The 23,343-nt window shown below is 41.6% G+C and overlaps 1 protein-coding gene across 2 annotated transcripts in view; it reads right to left on the bottom strand.

Annotated features, from left to right (window-relative positions):
• ANO6 (anoctamin 6) overlaps window positions 1–23,343 on the bottom strand; it is a 174,824-nt gene that overhangs the window by 47,362 nt on the left and 104,119 nt on the right. For both annotated transcript variants that reach the window (XM_084876640.1, XM_084876639.1), the window contains 4 exons: window positions 16,468–16,596; window positions 2,238–2,303; window positions 1,063–1,350; window positions 731–844 (listed from right to left, as the gene is read on the bottom strand). In XM_084876640.1, the coding sequence (XP_084732766.1) occupies window positions 731–844; window positions 1,063–1,350; window positions 2,238–2,303; window positions 16,468–16,596 (597 nt within the window). The remainder of the gene's footprint in view (window positions 1–730; window positions 845–1,062; window positions 1,351–2,237; window positions 2,304–16,467; window positions 16,597–23,343) is intronic.

Raw genomic sequence — 23,343 nt, forward strand, 5'->3', positions numbered from 1 at the left:
GTCAGCCCTTTGCCATATGCCATTGTGACAAGAACCCTGACAGAGACCTTTCTGAAAGTCTGTGGTATTCCAGGACACAATGTGGAATGGTATTTCAGAGGAGAGAAAAGCCCATGTTACAGAAAACGATAAATGAAAAGTTCTAACGTGTGTTTTTGCTTTCAAAGAACTAATACTCTTCTGGTTGATAACATCTGTCAGAAATTATGAAAATAGCTAATACACATATAGTACTTATTATGTGCCAGGAACTGTTCTAACATTTAACATGGACTAATCCTCACAAACAACTCTGGGGTAGATACTATTATTATTCCCATTTTATTGATGAAGAAATTGAGGAAAGGAGAGACTAAATGACTTGCACAAGGTCATCCAGCTAGAAAATGGTGGAGCAGGCATTCTGGCCCCCGAGTCCATGCTCTTAACTACTAACCTACAATGCTGATCACATTAACTATGGGAGAGCTACTGCTTGCTTGTTGTTCATTTATCCCTTCGTTCACTCATCATTCACTCACTCATTTAACCTGAGCACCCTCTCTATTCCTAGGATTTAGCAATGAACAATGCAACTCGGTTCCTGTCCTGGATATGCTTGTAATCTTTCCATGTATCATCTTCATTTTACTGAGAAAGAAATTTCAGTAAGGTCGAGAAGATTAGCCCTTCCCTACTAACACTGCAGTACACATTAGGTATTTTATTTCATTTTTGCTATTTGACTTACATCGTGGAGAGGGAATGCTGCCTTGTAGATCCCGGAGCTCACAAGTTTGTTAATTCCAAACTTTTTCACGTTGTCACTTACTTGATACTTGATTCGAGAGAGGATGAAGTAAACCTAAAAAAGATTCAGAGCAGCGTGTGTGGTTTATACAGTGTAACTAACCAATCACGGTTCACGATCCTAATGGGAATCGGTAGGCATACTTCTCTTCTCTTTGGTGTGTAGCAGTTTCTAAACACAAAACTCAGACAACCAACCAACCCAACCACTAATTATTCAACAGCAGGATGCAAATCACCCCAGGAAAGCTAGTAAACCTGGTTTGCACTTACAATGCGGCTTCTGGTGGCGGGGGTAAAGAAGGTCTCTTTGTCACGAATATAAAAATCATCCACCCGGCTCCTCTCGAAGGGGGCAGTGAAGAACTCCTGCTCTGGCTTGATGATGCTCTCATCCACCTGGAGGACTTTGCCAAGCCAGTTGAAGTTATCGAAGGCCGAAGAGCGGGTCTTCAGATCGTTGGGTTTCAGAGGCAGTTTGATGTGCATCAACTCCGCGTATGTACACAACACCTCCCACGGGGCATGGATCTTCACAAACACCAGCCTGTCATCCAAGACCTGTATTGGGAGAATAAAAACACCATCCAGGAAACCAAACACATAGCTTTTTCTTAGGTTGCTGGTAGCTAGAACACATGTGTACACGAGCATACACACACAGACATTAGTAAAAGTGAAGATACGCCACAAGGTAGATTTGCAAACCACTGTAAACTTTTTACTTTAAAGGTAGTTTCTTGGTTGGAGTTACTGGGAAAGTAATTAAAATTCTTATCATAGTTCTCTCATAAAATTCCTAATATTTTAAATGAAGAAAAATTAATTTGTCCATCGCTCCATCCAGATTAGTGAATAAAAATGAAAACACCAGAATATTCATTGCAATGTTGTTGTAACAATTTTTTAATTTCTTAAAGCTAGGACTGTTTAATTTATTACTTATCTGTCCAATATCATGTTATGGGGTCATTATAAAGGATGTTTATTGATATAGAAATGCATTTATAATACTATATATTAAAGGGGAAAAAGTGAATTAAATCCCTGTGATATAATAATTTCTTTTTTTGGAAGAGAAAAATGTATATATTTGAGCAAAAAGTTTAGAAGAACTATAAGGTTATTTATGAATAATTAAGGTACAAATGATTTTTATTTTCACTATTCCTAATCTTTTTTTTTTTTTAATACTATTACTTGTATAATAAAAAAAAAAATCTTTAAAAAGATTCTTAAAAGAAGAAAACAATCACTTCTACCTGTATTTATTGTTCCATGCATTAACTGCTGGCTTCGATCAGAACCACACACCCTATAATGCAGATTCTGACTGACTCCCCTCCCGGCCTACAAGTGAGGCGTGGCTTGGGGTTGTTGCAAACGCCATGCCATGCCAGCACTCCAAGTAACACGCATGTTCCCAAGATCCAGGGTCTGCCACTTACCGATCTGGTTGCTTCCAGGTGCAGGCCATCATGGATGAGGTTAGATTCATATGCTCGTCTCTTTCTCTGTCAAAAGAAACCGGAAAATACGTTAGGCCTTTAGTTTTACCAAGGCCAGAAAGAAAGGTGTTGGGGTTTTTGTTTTGTTTTGTTTTTAAAGAAAATATGAACAACAAACCAGTTTGAACCTGCTGCAGAGACATTTGCTTAAAATGGCACAGAAGCGAAGAAGGTGCTCTGGCCGTGGTGACCTGAGGATGCTGGGTCCCTCAGACAGTGTACTGTGGAGTGCACTTGGTTATTCTCTCAGCATCCTGGAAAGCCCTGGTTGTCCCCATGGGTTTTCAGCCATTAGAGGTACATAAAAATCTCTAACTTGGGCACAATTCCAAGGACTTTTTTGAGTGGCTTATAAGAGATTTTGCACAAAAATGAAGGGTTATTTTTAGCACTATTCACTGATGTCATTTACCAGTTATAGCCCAGATCTGATATTCTAATATTTTTAAATTTTTATTTCCATACTGAACATTCAAATGGCTCCATTTTAGACATATGTATTTCATCTCTGCATGCCTTGACCAAATTCAATACAACACAGAAAACTTTGGCAAAACAAAGGAATTTTTCTCTCTGCCAAGACCAAAATGTTTTTGAAGCTATAAAAAATATCTAAGTCTATAAAAATAGGGAACTAATTAATTGGTAATATTTGTCCATGTAATGTGGCCATTTGAAAAGACACAGAATATAGCACTGTGTTTAATGACACTGAATTCCATATCTGGCGAGAGTTTTACCAAACTGTGTCCTGGGTCGTACGGGAAGTGTGTGAAGGTAGAGACCTTTTAGAAGAATGCTTTTGAGGAGGAGGCACTGTACTGCGTTATGAAAAGGAGAAAAATGAGTGGACACAAGCTCTGAAAACAGACGGTGTTCAAATTCAGCTCCCTGGCCCTCGGCAGGAAACAAACTCCCGTTCCCTCAGTGTTCTCGTCTGTGGAATGAAGAACACCTTCCCAGTTTCCTTCTGAGGTTCTCGTGAAGATCCTATGATTTAAACCACATAAACTAGAATTTCCCTCTCTAGGAATCACAGGAGGCAAATTGGACCAAGTCTCCCACTGGAGAAAACTGAAAAATCTAGATTAAAAATTTTATTTTAAACTTTAGCTGCTAAGATAGAGAAGAATCTCTGAGCCAGGCTGAGGTAACGGGTTGGGGGAGAGAGGGGTGGAAACGGGAGTGGGGGAATGGTGGTCAGGCCGCTTTGCCCAGGAAGCACATTCATGGTTTGCCGCTGTGATTAGGCAGAGCTGCTGTGTGCACACACACCCAGACAGTACCTCGAACATGCAGCACTGAATGAATGTAATGCAGATGCTGTAGGAAAAAGACTGACAGCTCAAAGGTGAAAAGAACACACCTGGCATTTGGCTAAATGTGAGTCCAAGGTGGAATCCCTAGCATTTTATGCAATTCTCAGCAACAGAACATTGCTTTATTTTCATGTATTTAATAAGTGGCTCTATAGCACCTACAACATGCCAGACACTGTATCAGAGCTTTGCAAATGTAACAGATTTCACTGCCTGTTACAGTTTGAACCTACAATAGTCACTCAGAGAAAAACCAGCAAGTACTGCACCTCCCTTACACATAAACAACTTGCCCAGAAACGCCCTGTCAGATGAATGAGACCTTGAAGTGCAGCTTTTCCATGGGGCTCCCAGCAAGGGACTGTCCCCTCTGCCTGCCTCCCACCCCCACCCTCTCTGCGATTCTCCCTGCCAAGACTTTCTGCCCCTGCCCCGCCATATCCCCAGCCTCCACTTGGGAAGCGGGTTCAGGCTCATCCTGCTTTGTACTGAGGCCGAGTTTCTTCACTCTGGATCCTAATTCTTTCAGTTTGATTCTGGCATGGGAGCCACTCCCCGTTCCCATTTCTGCCTTTGCTATTGCATCAATGCATTTTTGGTCCTGTGGTGAATGTTCAGCATAGTTGGCCCAGAGCATATGCCCAAAACATGATGGTTGAAAGAACATACTCAACGGCACTTATTAATTCATTCTACAAGCATTTTCTGAGAGCATCCTAAGAGATTCAAAGAATTTAAAGTAGTCTGCCACAGAGGAACTACAGAGAAGCTGTGCAGTGCCCAGTCTCCTGATGCAGGGAGACTAAAACATGTCTGCGTGTGTTTCAGGGCACTGCGACGGACAGCTGTCATTCTCTACGGCCACCTGACGTTTCAGCTCCTGCCAGAGCCCACGTCCACGACAGCGGATGGAAACTCAGACACGCGGGTCCTTGTCTCCCGTGGAGCTCAGTTACTGACACATGAGCGAGGCCTTATTGATGGGACCACCTCAGAGGCTAGCAATGCAAAGATGTCGGGCCAAGCAGAAACCACTGTGGGTGTAGGTCGGGAGAGCAAATGCCGGTTCCAGAGATGGCACTGGTGCCAGCCATCCCATGCTTTTTCTCCCATCCTGGCTCTGCAGTGGAATTCGGGGCACTGTTTCTGGCTGCCTAGTCTCCAGACTTGTCTGCCCGACTCTTCAGAGTCCGTGAGCTCTCTGACATGCCCTGAGCAACTCCCTGCCTGCTTAAATGTGAGCTCATTTCTGTCATTGCCAGAGAGAATCCTGACAGAGAAGCCACAGACTATTAACACTTGTCAGCCTCAAACCCACATCTGTCCAGTGAAGGTGGCAGGTGTCCTGAGCAGAGGGCACACTCTGACTTCCTCTCCTTCCGAGGGGATGACTCACCCTGAGCCTGTGCAAGGGGCCACCCACACCGCCTCACTAGCAGGTCAGAAGCAGGATCCATGACTGTCCTCTGTGTCCTTAACACCAGTCAGGAATAATTTCAATTAGGATGTGAAGCTCAGACCCCAGGACGTTAGCTCTGGCTGACAAAGGTCCTTCTAGTTAGAAGGGTAGACAAACCAGCCAGAGTGGCTTCTTCCTTGGCTTTAATGGGTATGTTAATTAAGTGCTACACTTAACAATGTGAATGGGCGTTATTGGAAATTCATGGGTCCTACTGCCAGCCCACCATGTTGCTCAGTCATCTCCTTCCCAGCCTCTCTCCTCCATCAGGGAGCTGCTCCAGACTTTCAAGGTGTTCCTCAGTCTCCACACCTCTGATTCCCAGACCAAGAATCTGTTCATTCCCACGTGGCCTCCGTACTGTGCACCCAAATGACATCGTAACGGATGCTACCACTTTGCTAGAACTCCAGGACGGGGATCTTAATGCGGAGCCACTCAGCCCTCCCTCTTCTGACTCTTCCCGACCACCTGGGTCTTGGACTGTCTTCTTTGCTATGTGATGGTTGAACAGCCTATTCACTCTCCGAAGGATATAAACACATCTTTGTATCTCCCCTCTTTTGCCCCATTTTTGTGGGTATTAAGGGAAGTCACCGAGAAGAGTATATAGCACATATGAATATCACAGATGCAGAAAAATTAGATATGCTTCTTCTCCATTTCATTTTAATGGCATAACATTCTCTCAGACATATGGACTTTTTACTTATTAATCAATCTCAAATTGTTGGACAGGAAGGTTGTTTCAAATTTTTCACTTCTATGAAAATCCTTGTAGAATAATCTTGTGCATCTATTATTACTTCCTCAGGATAAAGTCCTAGAAACAGAATTATTAATCAGAGAATGTATGCAGTTTTAAGTTCTTTAATATGCAGTGCCATACTGCCCTTCAGAAAGGCTGAACAAATTTACCACGTTTAGTTTTTATCTGGTTCTTTACAAAGAATTCCTGATTTCTCTAAAGATAATTGGTAGATCTTGAAGCTGGTTGATAATGCCCTCTCTTTTAGTGCCAACTATGAATACTTAAACAGCTGAGTCAAGGATAGGACATTTTAATTTGCCTAATCATGTTAATATATCACCTTGGTGTTACTTTAGTAAGATAGTTATGTTGATGGCCCAGTTCTTGAGTTCCTTGCAGGAAAGACTTCACAATAGGAGTCCAGGTGATTTTTAAAGTATGCTTGTTAAAAGCTGGGGACAGTGAAGCAAAAAGGCGGGCTTACGATAGAAGAGGCAAGATCATAGCAACAGGAGTGAACCTAGGCGTGGCTGCCTTGGCCCTTTAGGAAGAAGGTCACAGGCAAAAGAAGTGAGCCCACTGGGCTGCATGGACTCAGGAAAGAAGTTGAGGCAAAAGAAGTGCCCTTCGAGAAAGAAAGCAAAGACACTGCCGCAGGGTCCCCTCCAGTGCTTTTGTTTTCTTTCTCCAGCGCCAACAGCTCTTATTTTCCTTTAGCAAGGCAATTCACAAAGAACCAGTGGAATATTTGAAAAACTGAACAAACCGGTTTTCTTGGTTTGAGTAAATGAGTATATGTGCTATATTTGTCAAACAGGCGTGTATCAGGAAAAGAGTGCTTACTTAAGAAAAGATTGACTAGGTCTGTTTAATATGAACTCATCATCTTTACTTTTCTGTAGAATTTGCACTTGGATAAGTAACAGTGTTCTTGACATTTTTTTAAAAATTAGGTTAGAGCTGTCTTCCACATTAAAAATGGAAGAAAATTAATACTGTATATTGCCTGACATAGCCATTGCTCAATTGAATATTTGTTGAGTAAATGAATAGCTGAGGCCACATAATCTTTCACTAAGAATTATCTATGTGCCTTGTTGAAGAATCTTAGTTATAAGAACCTATACTATGTTCTACAGTCTATGATCTGTATTTGGCGGAACAAAATGATTAAACTAGACTCACAGGCTCTGAGAAAAGCCCTATTGTACATTAAACTATGCTGTAAATTTTTCTTTCTCTGGCAGAGCAAATTTATTGGCATTGCAACCTGGATAGATCTATCTATCTACCTATCTATCTATCTATCTATCTATCTATCTATCTATCTCCCCTCCCTCCCTCCCTCCCTCCCTCCCTCCCTCCCTCCCTCCCTCTCTCCCTCCCTCCCTCCCTCCCTCCCTCCCTCCCTTTCTTCCCCTACTTCTAGTAAAGCCAAAGTGACAATTTTTGAGGAGCTATGTACATGTATCACAAAAAGATGCATGTGATTCTATCACTGTTGGTGCAGGACTGTACTAGGGGCTCAAAGTAAAAAAAGACAAGAGTACCCATCTCACTCCAGAAACTGATATTTTATTCATACCTCTGTTGAGAGGTTATTAAAGCTGTCAGAGAAATACAGAATAAAGCAATCAAAATCACAAAGAACAGACTGGCTTAATTAAGGAAGCTTTCTGTCCCCAAGCACCTTCGATTACACATTTCATTTGGCTTAATAAAGTCATTGTTGGGAAAGCCTTGCCCATGAATAGATAGTAATATCACTGATTGTAAACACCAACCTACCTTTTTTTTTTTTAAATGTCACCCAGCTTTTTCAGCATAAAAAGCAGGGGTTGTAATGTCTAATAAGTAAAATTTACTGAATAACTGTGATTATAATAAAGCACAAATCAGTTGGGATTAATGAAATATTATGTATAGATTAATTTCAAATATTCTTATAGCTTTTTAAGGCAAAGTACTGATGGTGTTGTCACTGTATTTTTTAACTTGCCAATCTCTATTAAGCCTACAAAGATGGATGAGGAAAAAAGTCAAAGGTACTTAATCTGTGCAAAAAATTACTGCCTAATTACTCTAAGTGCTATTTATTAGTTATACACACACACACACACACACACACACACACTATATATATATATATATATATATATATATATATATATATATATATATATATATAGTGTTCAAGAGGTTCAGTAAAAAGAATAAGGCATTTAAATGGGACTTAATTTAAATGCATGTGTTGGTGACAAATCCTTAAATGTGAGTGGACTGATCTGATGGGGGATCTACTCAAATGGGTAACATGTACTTACCAGAGAACAGAAAAACACGAAAATCCCAAGTGATGAGCAGAAAATGGAAGTGGATATTTAGATTATGTTCACGTCCAACTTTCTCTTTAAATGAACACGTTTGGCATCATTAAAACAACAAATACATAAATGGTACCTTAGGAAACAAATGGTCCGAGTATGGAAACAAAAAAAAAAAAATCAACTACCCTCGGCTGCTGAGATTACTACAAAGGTTTTAGGGCGGTGTTTTCCAAAGTTACCTTTTTATACAAACAACGTGCAGCACAGCTTACACAGCAGGTTCCTGGGCCCCTCTCCTGGAGATTCTAACTCAGTAGGGAGAGCCTGGGGCCTGAAATAATGTAGTTTTAATAAGCAAAGGAGATGACTCTGATCATCAGATGAGTTTAAAAAATACTGCTTTCCAGGACACACCTTTCTGTGCATCCAAGCAGCTATTTGTTGGTTATGTATTCCCCTCAAGCCTGTTTTTATGAAAATTCAGTATAGTTGATTTTCCAACCTTTTACTTTTACAGATGACTCTTTAGAAAGTGAGTCACAGGTGACTTTGGGAACCAGAGCAAATGACAGCTTCTTCCTTCAAACCTAAGGTCGACCTCAGCAGGACCAATCATGGAAAGGACTTTCTCTTCGCCACATCTTTGTGAGATGTAATGGAATACTCAGACTCTCCTTTTCAGAACTTAACTGTCCTCTTTGTTTGTTTGTTTTTAAGGACTGGGTCCAAGAAAACTTCTCGTTTTGGAAATAAAAAGCAAGATTTAGATTCACTACTCGTATGCTGAGTACTAAAAAATAAAACCAAATGTGCTTATATCAGCAACACATTTTGTAGCTGTAATTTGACACAGCTGACACTAATTTAATTTATTCCTTTTAACCTACAATCTTAGTATAAAAAGCAAGTAGGGTGTGAATGAAGGAGATAAAAATATAAAGAAGAGGTCTCTGCCTTAGTTTACAATGTTAAGGAGTTGAAACTAGATCTGATTTCGCTTCCTAAAGCAAAAGAGAGAACTTCTACCCAAAGTTATCTGAAGGGAAAACATCCAACACTGGTTGCCATCATCTCTTCTTCTTCTTTAAAAAAAAAAAAATTATATATATATATAATTAATTTTTTTAGAGAGAGAAGAGAGAGAGATAGAAACATCAATGATGAGAGAGAATCATTGATCAGCTGCCATTCTGCACACTCCCCACTGGGGATCAAGCTGGTGCGGCATGTGCCCTGACTGGGAATTGAACCATGACCTCCTGGTTCCTAAGTTAATGTTCAACCACTGAACCACATCAGCTGGGCATATTCTTGTGACTGATATATTTTTGTGACTGACCTTAAATACTTTTTAATGAATTATATGTAAGTAAACTATGTTAACCAGATTGGCATAAGTAGGGAGCTAATAACTGTAAAAATTATACATTGCATGTTGTGGCCAATAACATATGATTTTGAATTACCATCTTATTAGCTTCAAATAGCTATACACTTAATGCACGTAAAACTTAATGAGAAATTAAGCCATATGATCACTTCAATAGATACAAATAATTAAAAAGCATTTGGTAAAATTTAAAACACAATTATAAAAACTCTTAGCAATCTAGAACTAAAAGGAAACTCATTTAACTTTTTAAAAGAAAACTAATTTATAGCAAGTGTGATATTTAAGAGTGAAATTGTTGAAACATTTCTATTGAAATCAGGAACAACACAATTGTGATCACTATGTATCACGGGTTCTATGTCTTAGCCATTGCACTTGGAAAAGAAAAAGAAAGTAATATAAAGATGTCAATTGTAAAGCAAAACTGTCATTTTTGGACAATATGGTCTTCTGGGAAAACCTAAAACAAGTATTAGAAACTACTACAACTGAAGTGTGTATTAGCAAGGTCCCTAGATAGAACTTATAATCGATTTTTAACACACAATAGTACATCACAAACTGCCATTTAAAATCCTGACAAGAGCAACAAAAATTTAAAACAATAATCTATACTAATAAAAGCCTAAGTGACCCTTGCACGAGGCCCTCACATCATCACAAGATGGCCACCCCCACGTTGTCACAAGATGATCATTGCAAGATGGCCACCACAAGATGGCCAGCAGGGGAGGGCAGTTGTGGGAGATCAGGCTGGCAGAGGAGGGCAGTTGGAGGCAATCAGACCAGTAGGGGTAGGCAGTTGTGGGCGACTGGGCTGGCAGGGGAGAGCAATTAGGGGTAATCGGGCCTGCAGGGGAGGGCAGTTGTGGGCAATCTGTCTGGAAAGGGAGAGCAATTGGGGGTGATTGAGCCAGCAGGAGAGCAGTTAGGCCAGTGTTTCCCAACCTTCTCTCATGATGAGAATCACCTGGTGGAGTTGTTAAAACACAGATTCCTGAATCCCAACTAAGAAGTGCTAAACTAGAATTTTTGAGAACATATAGGTAAAATTGCATACCTAACTTAGTGCTCTGTATATAACATCTGTCTTAGAGCACTAGTTAAGTATACAATTTTACCTATATGTTCCCAAAAATTCTAGTTTAGCACTTCTTAGTTGGGATTCAGGAATCTGTGTTTTAACAACTCCACCAGGTGATTCTCATCATGAGAGAAGGTTGGGAAACACTGAGTTAGGCATCAATCAGGCCAGCAGGGCAGAGGTTAGGAGGCTATCAGGTTGGCAGGCAAAAGCAGTTAGGGCAATTAGGCAGGCAGGTGAGCAGTTAGAAGTCAGCAATCCTTGCCGAAACCGGTTTGGCTCAGTGGTAGAGCGTCGGTCTTTGGACTGAAAGGTCCCAGGTTCGATTCCGGTCAAGGGCATGTACATTGGTTGTGGGCACATCCCCAGTAGGGGGTGTGCAAGAGGCAGCTGGTCGATGTTTCTCTCTCATCGACGTTTCTAGCTCTCTATCCCTCTCTCCTTCTCTCTGTAAAAAAATCAATAAAATATATTAAAAAAAAAAAAAAAAAAAAAAAAAGAAGTCAGCAATCCTGGATTGTGAGAGGGATGTCTGACTGCCGGTTTAGGTCCATCCCTGCAGTTGGACATCCTCCAAGGGGTCCAGATTGGAGAGGGTACAGGCCAGGCTGAGGGACATCCCCCCCTGAATTTTGTGCACCAGGCCTCTAGTAGTTAATAAAAATGTATAAGATCTTCATGGACACTATTCTAAAACTTTTCTAAAGTATGTAAGACTGTAATAAATGGAGTGATGTACTGTTTTCACCATACTAAAACATTTCGATGAACTTTGAAACATCCAAAGAGATCTCACCCAGCTTCTAGGCAAACTGTTCCAGCCTTATAATAACTCATCTAAAACAATGTATAACATTTTAAAAAACATACAGAACCTATAACCAATTAGTCAGTTGTCTCACATTATTTGTAAGTTTAGATATAATTTAATCACTCAGTTTTCAAAAATCTCTTTTTCTATGGTTTCCACTGGACAAATCCATCTGCCATACACAAAAGAATTTTTAAGGTCAGGTATGAAATACAAATTTTTTCTTCCATATATAAACTTTTCATCAACTTTAAAGTAATAAAATTTCAAATTTAAGGAATTCATTCTGCTAATAAAAAAGATAATATATAGAACATATATTCAGGATTGCTTGCACTGTTTTTGTGCTACCTAGACCCCTCCACCCTCTTTACATCATTTGAATTATACTATTACTTGGTCATAAACACTACTGTTTAAAGGGAGGCCAAGTGCCAGACAAAATGAAATTAGATATAGACCAATTCCTCCAATTGTTAGCAGTTCTAGAAAAATTAAATGGAAGAAGGAAGCATTACCAACGAAAGTCAGGAAGAGTAGGAAAAGTATATGGAAATTTGTTTAATTTAAAACATTTTTGCTCTTCACAGTATAGATCAAACATGCTTAGACATATTTAATCATTTACTGCACCAGACATTGCTGCTGCCTACTGAACACGCCATTCTCCCCTCCTTCATTAGTAAGAAAAGTTAGTGTTTTTTCAGATATTAGGTGATTCAAGAGATGAAAGACTTGTCTTACTGAGTCTATGCTAATCAAGGTGATTCCACTTATCTTGCCAGTAGTCGGTTTAGGAATAGATTTGTGATAGACAATGAACTGTAAAAGGAAGTCTGCTTAGGGCCCTATAAGGGGGTCTTTCTTCCCCCTTAAAAATGGGCCGCAAGAAAGGCAGTCCCCATTTTTACCTCTGGATGCCTGGAACTGCAGCAGCCATGTGGGAACAAAGTGCAGCCAGCTTAAGAGCAGCCAACACTTTGAGGATGGCAGGACAGAAGCATGGAATGAACGTTGATTCCCGATGACCTCGTTAAGCCCATAAATTATCTAAATCAGAAATGGTTCTAACTCCAGGCTCCTTCTGACATGGGAAAATTACTATTTAAGCCATTTTGAGTTTGAGTTCCTGTTACTGTAAAAAAGAAAATTCAAACGGATTCTGGGCTGAGAACAGTCCTGGCTAAATGAGCAATTATTACTGAAACTACTTATAACCACCCCCTTGCAAAATCTCAATGTAAACGGTTTATGCTTTTCAAAGGAAGGTGTGAGATATCTAGAGTTTTCACTAATATAAGGGGACAAAGTCGCAGGCTGTTTGGTGGTTTGGATAGAAAAATAATTTCTTTTTTTGCTCATGGGAAGTGCAGCCGTTTACTCCTCTGCCTTTTTTATATTTGTGGCCTTATTATGTCTAACTTTCTCCATCTTCTCTAAAAAAGTAGGTAACAGTAAGTACTCTTTAGAGGAGCCCCTGGCAAAGTCGACCTGGCATTGCTTCAGGAAATCAATATGATTTAGACTTCTTCTTCTCTCTCAAAGAAAACAGGGCTGTGAAGATGCTTTTCCTTGGTGTTGTCTTAAATCTTGAATAAGGCCAGGTGGAGAGTATGTCAGAACTTGCAGATGTTTTTCAAATTAATAAAAATGTGACTCCAAAGCTGAGCTTTGCATTCTGGTGGAGTCTAACATTAAGTCACGTGGACAAATAGCATCTCAAAACACTTCGAAGCACGGCTTATAAAAACTAGCATCACAGTATATCAATCCATGAGCTCGGGGATTGCCGAAATTAAAGATAATTTCTTTTCTCCTGATTTATGAGAGCTTCCCTGGGACCTACCTTTCCGTGTAAAGCAAATGCAGAACTTGTTAATAATGTAAGCAGCTCTGGGCTTCTTCTCCACGGCGGTGATGCTCTTGTCTAAAACCAGAACTGCTTCCTTCCTGCTTTAATGGATTAGATTTGTTTAACTTCCTTTCTGTGGTGCTCAACCCAGCCCCACTGGCATATGGATGCCTAATGAATATTTGATGACAGTGACTACGACTGCACAGAAGATACCTTTGTGTCCACAGGAACATGATAAAGTACTCTAAGCTCTTTAACTGGAGTTATAAAATTATGCAGTGACAGAAGGAGAGTCATGCCTTTCATAGTAATGCGCTGTTTTAAGAAAACCCCAAATAGAAAAAAAAAAGAAGAAGGAATTGAGAAGTACAGATTGGTAGTTACAAAACAGTCACGAGGATGTAAAGTACAGCGTAAGAAATATAGTCAGTAATATTGTGATAACTATGTATGGTGCCAGGTGGGTGCTGGACATAATGGGGGGAACACTTTTTCTAGTATATGACTGTCTAACCATTATGCTGTACACCTGAAATAATACAAAAGAATATTGAATGTCAACTGTAATTGAAAAAACATACAAAAAGAAAACCCCAAATAAATGGGAAGGGACAGGAATTAAAATCTATGACCTAATATGTGCTGAAAATTTATATGATATCTCTATATACTATTTTATTTTGTTTTAACCATAATCCTCTGGACTATGGTTAAAATAAAATAATTTCAGATTCCCATTTTCCTGAATCTCAGATGTCAGTTGTATGGTGAGCCAATATTCTATCTATCTATATAAAAAGCCAGCAGCCATAATGGCCATAATGACCATAACGACTGGTTGCTATGATGCCTACTGTAGCTAGCAAACCACCTGCTCAGGGGCAGGGCCGGCTGGCCAACCTCGAGGCCCTTCTCCAAGCCAGCCTGCCCCTGATCGCAGCCCCCCATCCGAATAGGGGGTGGGGCTGGGTGGCCAACCTCCTACAGCCCCTCCCCCTGGCCGCCCTACCCCTGATCAACTTCCCCACCCCAATAGGGGGTGGGGCTGGCCCACCAACCTCCTGCAGCCCCTCTCCCAACTGGGCCCCACCCCAAATCGGCCCCCCCATCCCATCAGGGGCAGGGCTGGCCAGCCAACCACCCATGGCCCCTCCCCCAGGCTGCTTGGCACACTGTACCCCATTTGGGGGTGGGGCCTGCTGGCCCACCACCCACAGCCCCTCCCCATGGCCTGCTCTACCCCCAATCAGCCCCCAAACCCCAATCATGGACCCCTCCCCCCAGCTGGCCCAGCCCTGATCAGGCCCCCACCAGGGGGGGACAGCCAGCCAACCTCCAGCCATCTCCTCCTCCCAACAGGCCCAGCTCTGATCCGCCCCGATTGGGGCCGGGCTGGCCGGACTCCACCCATGCACGAATTTGTGCACTGCGCCTCTAGTGTACCAACAAGAGACTATTCAGCCAATGAAATTATGATACACCATTTGTAAGATGTGCCCTGATATCAGAGTTATCAAAATGTAAAAAATAACAGGCATCTGTTATTTATCAAAAATAGTAACAGATTTTTGATAAGAAAAATCACTGATGTCACACTGCCAGTGAGTAGCCTTGGCAAAGACAAGCTCGCTATCCACCGCAACGCCTGCTCCCTTCCCAGAGGGTGACATCCCTACTGAGAAACGGCTGTCCAGCCAGGAGCTGCACCTTCCACCATCCTGAATCCTGATCAGCAGTCTGCGAACACAACTGACACAGTCACTTCCAGGCCAAAGTGGTAAAGAAGCGAGGGCACTGTCCCCATCCGCTCTCATATCCCATCTACCATTCATAGGATGCCGATGCCCACGATGATGTGAGAAGCTGCTGGAACATGGCAGAGCCTCTGTGTCTGCCCGGGTTCCTGAACGACTGCAGGGAAGAATGCCCTGCCTGTACCCCCAAAACACTGTGCCAAAGAGGATGCCACACTGAATTTAAAATGAGCACTAGCCTGGTGGGTGAGGCTCCGTGGTTGAGCACTGACCTATGAACCAGGAGATCATAGTTTGATTCCAGGTCAGGGTACTTGCCGGGGTTGTGGGCTCGGTCTCCAGTGCGGGGAGTGCAGGAGGCAGCCAACCAATCATTTTCTCATCATTGATGTTTTTATCTCTTTCTCCCTCTCCTTTCCTCTCCGAGATCAATAAAATTCATTAAAAATAAAATAAAATGAGCAATAAGTAAACTTCTATTTTGTTAAGCCACTGTCATACGGGGCTAGTGTGTTACATCAACTAGCATTACTGCAGCACTGTTTGTGGCAGAATTAGAAGGCGAATGTCAGGTTCCAAAGCCCGGAACCGATCCTGTGACACCAGGCAAGTAGAAACCTCCAAAACAAACAAACAAAAATCTAAAACAAAACAGGACTGATCGCTTCATTTTAAGCAGTTTTCATCACTCGGTTTGAAGGAAGGGTGGACATAAGTTGGTAATATCTCAACACAGAGGTGGCCGTTACCGGACAGACCCTGAGGTAAAGGGAGGGGAGGAAGGAGCAGCTTGACCGGCAGCAGGTGAAAGGGGAGGACTGGAGGCGACAGAAAATGGGTGAGTTCCAGATTCAAGACAAGAGTTTGAACCTTGGCTCCACTATTTCTTATACCAGAGCCTGTGACTTTGGGCAATCCTTTAACCTCCCTAAGGGTCAACTCTCATCTAAGATTATGTTCACAGAATGACCTTTACAGGTTGTTATTAGAATTAAGTAAGAAAATATATGCAAAAAGGCATATACTCGTGAGAGAGCACACACTGAATGTTAATCACTATTATACTTGGTGTCATTATTACACTTTAGCTTCTTTCTCCACCTAAGTGCAAACAGCCGAGTGTGCTTTTCATACACATCTCTTCTAAATAGAAAAATACAATTCCTTGGAAGGAAGTTTGCCTTCAGCTGGGAAACCAACTGAGATTAAGAGCCTGAGGAAGTTTCTATTTCAAATTAAAAATAAACAATTTGTTAACATGCCCCGAAGGAATGATGGGCAGAGAAAATACGAAGGGAACGATGGTGTATGATATTTCAAACACCAGTTTCACTTTATTGCTTACATAAAAATAGCACTTTGTCAGTTCACAATATTGTAAGGCGTAAAAGAAAAGGAAAAGAGCATAAAAACTTACCCTTTGTTTTTCATTTGAACCCTTTTTATTGTTCTCTTTTCTACTCTCATCTTCATACACTAGAACAAAGTCGATTCTTCGCTGGCCGTCATTAAAATAGAGTGAGTTGGGTTTCCCGTTAAATTCTTCCTGTGTAGAATGGAAAACATACTTTAATATAAAATTTTGAAAAAAAATGTTTATTTTCTAGCTTTAATGGGCACATCAACATGTTTATAGAGAAAGAGAAATAGATCCATTATTAGTTACTTGACAAAGATCATGGTCACCATGATCTCTGAAAGCATAATTTTTTCTTGGTGAAATTAAGTCCTTGAATTGAGCAGTTTAGCATTATTCTGCAAGTGCATGGGAGAATATCAGTATTGTGTATGTAACACACTCATCCCAGAATTATTTCTGCTTCAAATATCAAAAATGAGTAGCAAGTTTGGAAATGAACATAGTAGCCAGAGATGCTTATCTATCCGAAGGACAGAAGTTATTTTAACAAGAAGAAAAATCCAAGACAAAGCACTCCTGATAGAAATCTCTTCTTATTTTCCAACTCTTCCATCATTTTTCCTGACCTCTCCTGATCTCCCCCTTTATAGAAGGTATCATTTCATAACCTTAAATATCAGAAGATGCTCTAATATACACAAAAGCCACTGTGTGGTCTTTGGTTATTTGTTCCCAGGTCCACAAAAGATACCCTCTCACTCCTAAGGAAAAAAAAAATAAACAACAAAACCAAATCAACAACAGCAACAAAATAAATGAGCTTTTTCATTTAGACCTTAAAAGTCTATGGGTTAAAAACAAATGAATAACGGCAAAACACAGACCTAATACAATTGAAAACAATCTCGACTACATATGGACTTGAATAGAATTGTTTTAAAAGCCTTGAATTTGTGTCTCACACAACTTGTCAGGATGCTTACCTTAGTTTTGTTGTTATTTAAGAATCAGACTGCCTTAACCGGTTTCGCTCAGAGGATAGAGCGTCGGCCTGCAGATTCAAGAGTCCAGGTTGGATTCCAGTCAAGGGCATGTACCTAAGTTGCAGGCACATCCCCAGTAGGGGGTGTGAAGGAGGCAGCTGATTGATGTTTCTCTCTCATCAATGTTTCTAGCGCTCTATCCCCTCTCCCTTCCTCTATGTAAAAATCAATAAAAAATATTAAAAAAAAAAAAAGAAGAAGAAGAATCAGACTGCTTTTTAAATAAATAGTATTTTGTAATTTTTCAGTTTTTTTTTTTAATTAAAAACTCCAGGGGAGACTGCATTTTGCAGTCATTTGGTAGAACTACTTAATCATTAAATTTGACTATTCTCCTCTGCATTCACCATCAATTAGTACAAAAATCAACTAATTTTATCACCACTTCCTGTTTTTCTTTACATTTTTGAGATGTATTTTTTGCTGACCATATCCAACCTGGTACTGGTGATTCCTTTCCTTTTCCACCAGGGAGCCTGTGAAGGTTTATTAGTATTTGAAGCTCCTCCCATTTAGCAGGTCATACACACACACACACACACACACACACACACACACACCCACCCAATGCCTGCTGCTGCTGCTATAACCCAGCTCCAAGCACCTTCATTTCAGCTTCATTCAACCAGGGACTCTAACCTCAAACATAGTGTTTGTGTCTTGAGATCTTCCCTAGCCAAGGCCCTGAAGAGACACATCAGTGCCTCGGGCCACTATCCAATTCCTTCATTTGCAACTTCAGCTATTTAAAACCAACAAGTGTCCTTTTAGAGCATTTAAAGCTATACCAAAGTGCTAAGCCCTGTATTTTTCATTTCAGCTACAAAGTCCTAGAAGCCACTTTGATTTCTCTTCCTTTCAATGAAGATGTTACCATTGGTGACAACCAGGGCGGCTGCTAGAGGAAACATGCTATGTAGGGGAGGAGGGTCCTCAGAAAGGCAAACAGTAGGTGAGGCAGGGCGGAACAGAGTCACGAAGACCTGATCACCACGGTCAAGTGAACAAAGGCAGCTCGCTCTCTATGGCGCACACTGTGCTGCCGTTGGTGGTGTCCGGAAGGAGGTCCACGAAGTTACGTTTCTGCAGAATCAGGCCTGGAATGCGAACCACATTCGCACACGACTCCAGACACTCTTTCCTGCCAGGTCATTGGCTGCACCGGTTGGCAGCTAGCTCCCAGGTAATCTGGTCTGCACACGGGCCTCTCTTATGTGATAGAGCACCATGGCCATATGTTCGGAGGAAAATCCCAATGGACTTGGCAGAAGCCGTCTGTGAGAAATAACCAGGTCAAACTCTGATACGATGTTATTAGAATGCAGTGCCAGGGAAAGGTGCCCATTTTCTGTGGCTGTGAAATCCAGGTTTCCCATCTCTTGGCAGAAGACATTCTACTAGGCAACTGGGATGAAGAGAGAAACTAAATGCTCGGCTGGAACAAATATGTAATAAACAAGGGAACTGTACTACATAAAGAAGGCTGATTTATTAACAAAAGTTAAAAAAAAAAAAGCTGGATTTTTCAGTGATAAGTTCTGAAGGCCTAACTCCCCGAACCAGACAGAGATGAAAGGAAACTGGAAAAAAAAATTTTTTTTAAGTCCTCTCCTAAACTTTTGCTTTATATAAAGTAAATTTTTGATAATTCCTCAGGGTAAATACAGAGAATTATCTTTAAATGACTGATTGATTATTCAGAGATAGATTATTCATGTCCTAGTCTCCATGCCTTCTCTTAGATCTACTAAAAATCTTATCTTTAGTCTTTTCTACCAAATCAGATGGCACCAAGATGAAATACAAAAACCCTTGAAACACAATCCTTCCTGTTCAGCAGCTTAAATAAAAACATAAAAAATGAAAAAAAATTGACGAGAAGGCTTAACATTTATCAGGTAAGATCATTTTCCAGATCAGAACTTACATATGGTTACTGACTTTCCAGCTAATAAATTTATCAATCCTTATAATCATCTGGGTGACTTACTAATAGTAAGGATCTTAGATAAATGTTTTTAGTGCCAAGGAAGTCAACAGAATCACTAGCTGTTAATACTTCTTTCTTACTGGAAAAAAACATCAAGCAAATTTCTAATTACAGTTTGGGGTCTATAAAACCCTACATCTGTTCACACCCACTGCCCTCTCTGGTGCCAAGGAGAGAACATTCCACCAATCTAGCACTCATTTACCCATTCGTAGTGACCTGACCTAACACTGCACTAACAGTTAACTAACAGTGGGTAAAAGGCCTACCTGTTCATCTGTTGATATAACAAATAAAGCAGAACAGTGCTGCCAACCACTGCAGAACGATGACCTGACCACTTCTGCCCCTGGTGTCGGCAGAGATATTTCATTTCACACGTGGGGCGAAGAGGAGGCACACTGGTCTGAGCCAGGGGAGGGTCTGAGAAAGGAGGGCTTAGGTCACATGCAGTTTACCCAAGTGATGTTGTCCAGGCTGCCCTCCTCTCTGCTGGCTTCTCTCTTTTCTTTGTGGGCAGCACTTCAACAAAAGAGTGGAGAAGGGCAGGATCCTCCTTAACCAAATCGGGATAAAAAATGCGAGCAGTAAGATGACTCTGCCCAGTGCTTTCAAGCTAGAGTTATGACTTCGAGAACATGAAGAAAATATGATTTTTTTTCTTTTTTTTTTGCTATTGGTAAAACCAAGGGTCCTATGACTTTGATTAAATTTGGCTTTAAATCAGGGGTCCTCAAACTTTTTAAAGTGGGGGCCGGATCACGGTCCCTCAGAGAGCTGGAGGGCCGGACTATATGAACTACTAATTCCTACTGTAACACCTCGGCTGCGCTCACTGCCCAAAAAACCTGGCGGGCCGGATCAGACTCCTCTGCGGGCCGCATGTGGCCCGCGGACCGTAGTTTGAAGACCCCTGCTTTAAATCCTAGCTCTAGAAATAATCTCTCCTTCTCCCTCTAGAACCTCCCTGTCCCCTGTCCCCTCTTTCTCTTTCTTTCTCCTTTGGCAGGCTAAAAATAACTTCTTGACCAACCTGTGTTTTATTTCCTGAGCCTAAGGTGGAATGAGCTACTGGCTACTTTCCCATAAAACCAGACAGAGGGACCCTGGAACAGACCCCAGAGCTGTCCTCCAGACCTGAAGAAATTATTCATCACCCTTAACTCGCCCCTGAAAAATCAACTCCCAGAACAACCACAGCCTCTAACCCCTGAAGTCTCCTGATTTTGCCCTACATAATCTGAAACCTACATGCCATCAGGGAGTTCGGGCTTTTGAGCAGTAGCTTCCCTTTCTCCTGTGTGTGGGGGGGGTGCCATCTTCACTAATAAAAGAGAAAAATGCTAATTGACCGTACCTTTATACACCCACAGCCAGTCAGAGTATGCAAATTAATACAACAAAGATGGCAGTTAATTTGCATATGCTGAGGAAGGGAGGAGTGAAGCCTGAAGACAGCATAGAAGGAAGAGGGGGGGGAAGCGAAAAGGAAGGTGGCTGCCAGAAGGAAAGCACGGGCAAGGTGGGTCCGCGGCAGCCACTTGTAGGAATCTCCCTGCAACGGGCCCCTAGTTTATAATAAAATAGGCAATATTTCTCCACTGCAGTTCTCAGGGTCCCGTGTTTGGCTGTGCTAGCGCTGGGTGGATGAACTCTTTCTGTTCTGTAACAACTGGCCAGGAAGCACGTGTGGGTACCAGTCCTGTCCCTGGAATGGTTGAGAAAAGAGGTCCTAGGGCAGCGATTTTCAACCATTTTTTTTTTTTTTTTAATAATCTCATAGCCCACATAAACCAATTACTACAATTCTGCAGCATAATATATATTTTGCCTGTTTTGCAAAAAAAAAAAAAAAAAAAAAAAAAAAAAGGCATACAGTAATTTGATTCATTCACAATGGATGGCTAATGTTGTGTTGGCTGTTGTCATTTTTTAATTGGACAATCTAAGTAAAAGAGGTCAGTGCCCCTGACCAAACAGTCAGGTATTGTACATTTTAAAAATTCTTGGTGCACAACAGTGGAAAATCGCTGTCCCAGAGGACAAACAAGTCCAAAGATAAATATTTTCCAGAAATTACTTGGTAGGAAAACTTCTCAGAGGCAGTCTCTGAATGAAATATGGCACTGGACTTCCCCTTGGACAGGATGGTTGTCTTAAAAAAAAATGAAGGGTCACATACATGCCTCCTGGGCCGAGAGAGAAGAGCCAGAGGAAGAGAGAACCTGGGGAACCTGCCTGAGCGGCCTTCCTCTCGGGGCTCAGGTCGGGCACAGGTGAGCAGTCCTGAAATCCCAGGCATCACCTGGTGAGCCCATGCAATAACCCGCCTCTTCACCTCTGCCCAGCACTTCTCAAGTCTCTCATCGAACCCTGCAAATCAAGCCTGGAGTCCCATTTCGCAACAAAGGCCTCTGCTCCTAGCGTTTAAAATGCTGATGTTTGTCCCAGATCTGGATGCAATATAGTCAGTCTGGGATCGTTGCTCAAATTCTCGTTTCTGTGTATGGGTGTTGGAAATATTCCTTGGGCAAACAAGTGATATTATCTGACTGTATCTCTGGAATTTCCAAATAAACTGTTCACCGACTATGAGTCTAAAGAGCATTCCAAGACTATTTGGGCTAATGGTCTTGACCTCTACACAAAGCAGGATGCAAGGAAGGTTTATTGGCTAACAATAACAGTGAAGGAATTACGCTATGGAAAACAATATGAAAACACAATTAAAGAGCAACTGATAGGTGCATGTGGAGAAAACCATGTGGCTCTCTGCCGTCTCTAAGACTAGCAAAACAAAATAATTAAGTCCAAGAAATACACAACAGGAAGAAAAACAAACTTTAATCAGAGCAGAGGACAGCAGTGAAAATGGAGGATCTTCAATTTCTCATTAAATCCCGAACCCATGCACATAGCAAGCTTTTAGGGAAACAAACGTTTAGAGGCAAAAGCCTTCATGTAAATATTTAGCTTCACACAATAGGGGACATACTACATATAATTTTATATGGACACGTCACCCAGCTATGAATGAGATCTATTCTGAAATGTTTTCCCTGGCTGCAGCGGAGTTCAGGCAGATTGAAGGCACAAGTAATAGTGAAACTTTTTTCCATTTCACACAACTGTGCAAAATTCTGAAAATACAAGAGACAGCAGGTCTAATTTTATTGCTTATGGTTAGGTCAGCGGTCACCAACCGGTGGTCTGGGGACCACTGGTGGTCAATGGGGTCTGAAAGGTTGGTGGTCCGTGAGGTCTGAAAGGTAGATCACCTCCCCAGCCAGTAAGAACACCTGATTGTAAGAAAATGCAAAGTGCAAAGAAAAACAACCAAGAACTGGAGGTACAAAAACCTGAACACTGAGGGAGAGACACTGATACTGTGAGGTGTGTGTGTGTGTGTGTGTGTGTGTGTGTGTGTGTGTGCGCGCGCGCGCACATGCACGGGGGGGGGGGGGGAGCGTTAGGGTTAGGGTTAGATATTAGTAACAGGGATAAGGAAAGGTTCACAGACACACAGGGGCGCCACACGGGAAGTCAGCTCAGTAAGTGACATGCTGCAGGGGATGCTTTTGAAGGGACCCAGGCGTTCAGAACAGTGCTGATGGAAGGAAGTGTGGTGGGAAAGGGGCTCATTCGAGGAGCAGGGGGCAATCTAGAAGCCAGAACTCCAAGTCTCTTAGGGTCCAGTGTCAGGATGTTCCAAGAAAGTCCCTCGGTGGGGACTCAGGAAGAACGCGGAATGATGTTTGTATAAATCACGCTTTCTCCTTCCCTACTCTATCAACCACACAGCTGTCTTCTGAAAGTCAATGGCCAGGCCTTGTTCACCCTGAGTTCTCTGCTGGCCCTTGCATGAAGCAGGAGCCTGGCTTACTTTTGTCTCAGAGTAAA

Source organism: Pipistrellus hanaki (assembly GCF_964339955.1).
Source record: "Pipistrellus hanaki genome assembly, chromosome: 3".
Lineage (NCBI taxonomy): Eukaryota > Metazoa > Chordata > Mammalia > Chiroptera > Vespertilionidae > Pipistrellus > Pipistrellus hanaki.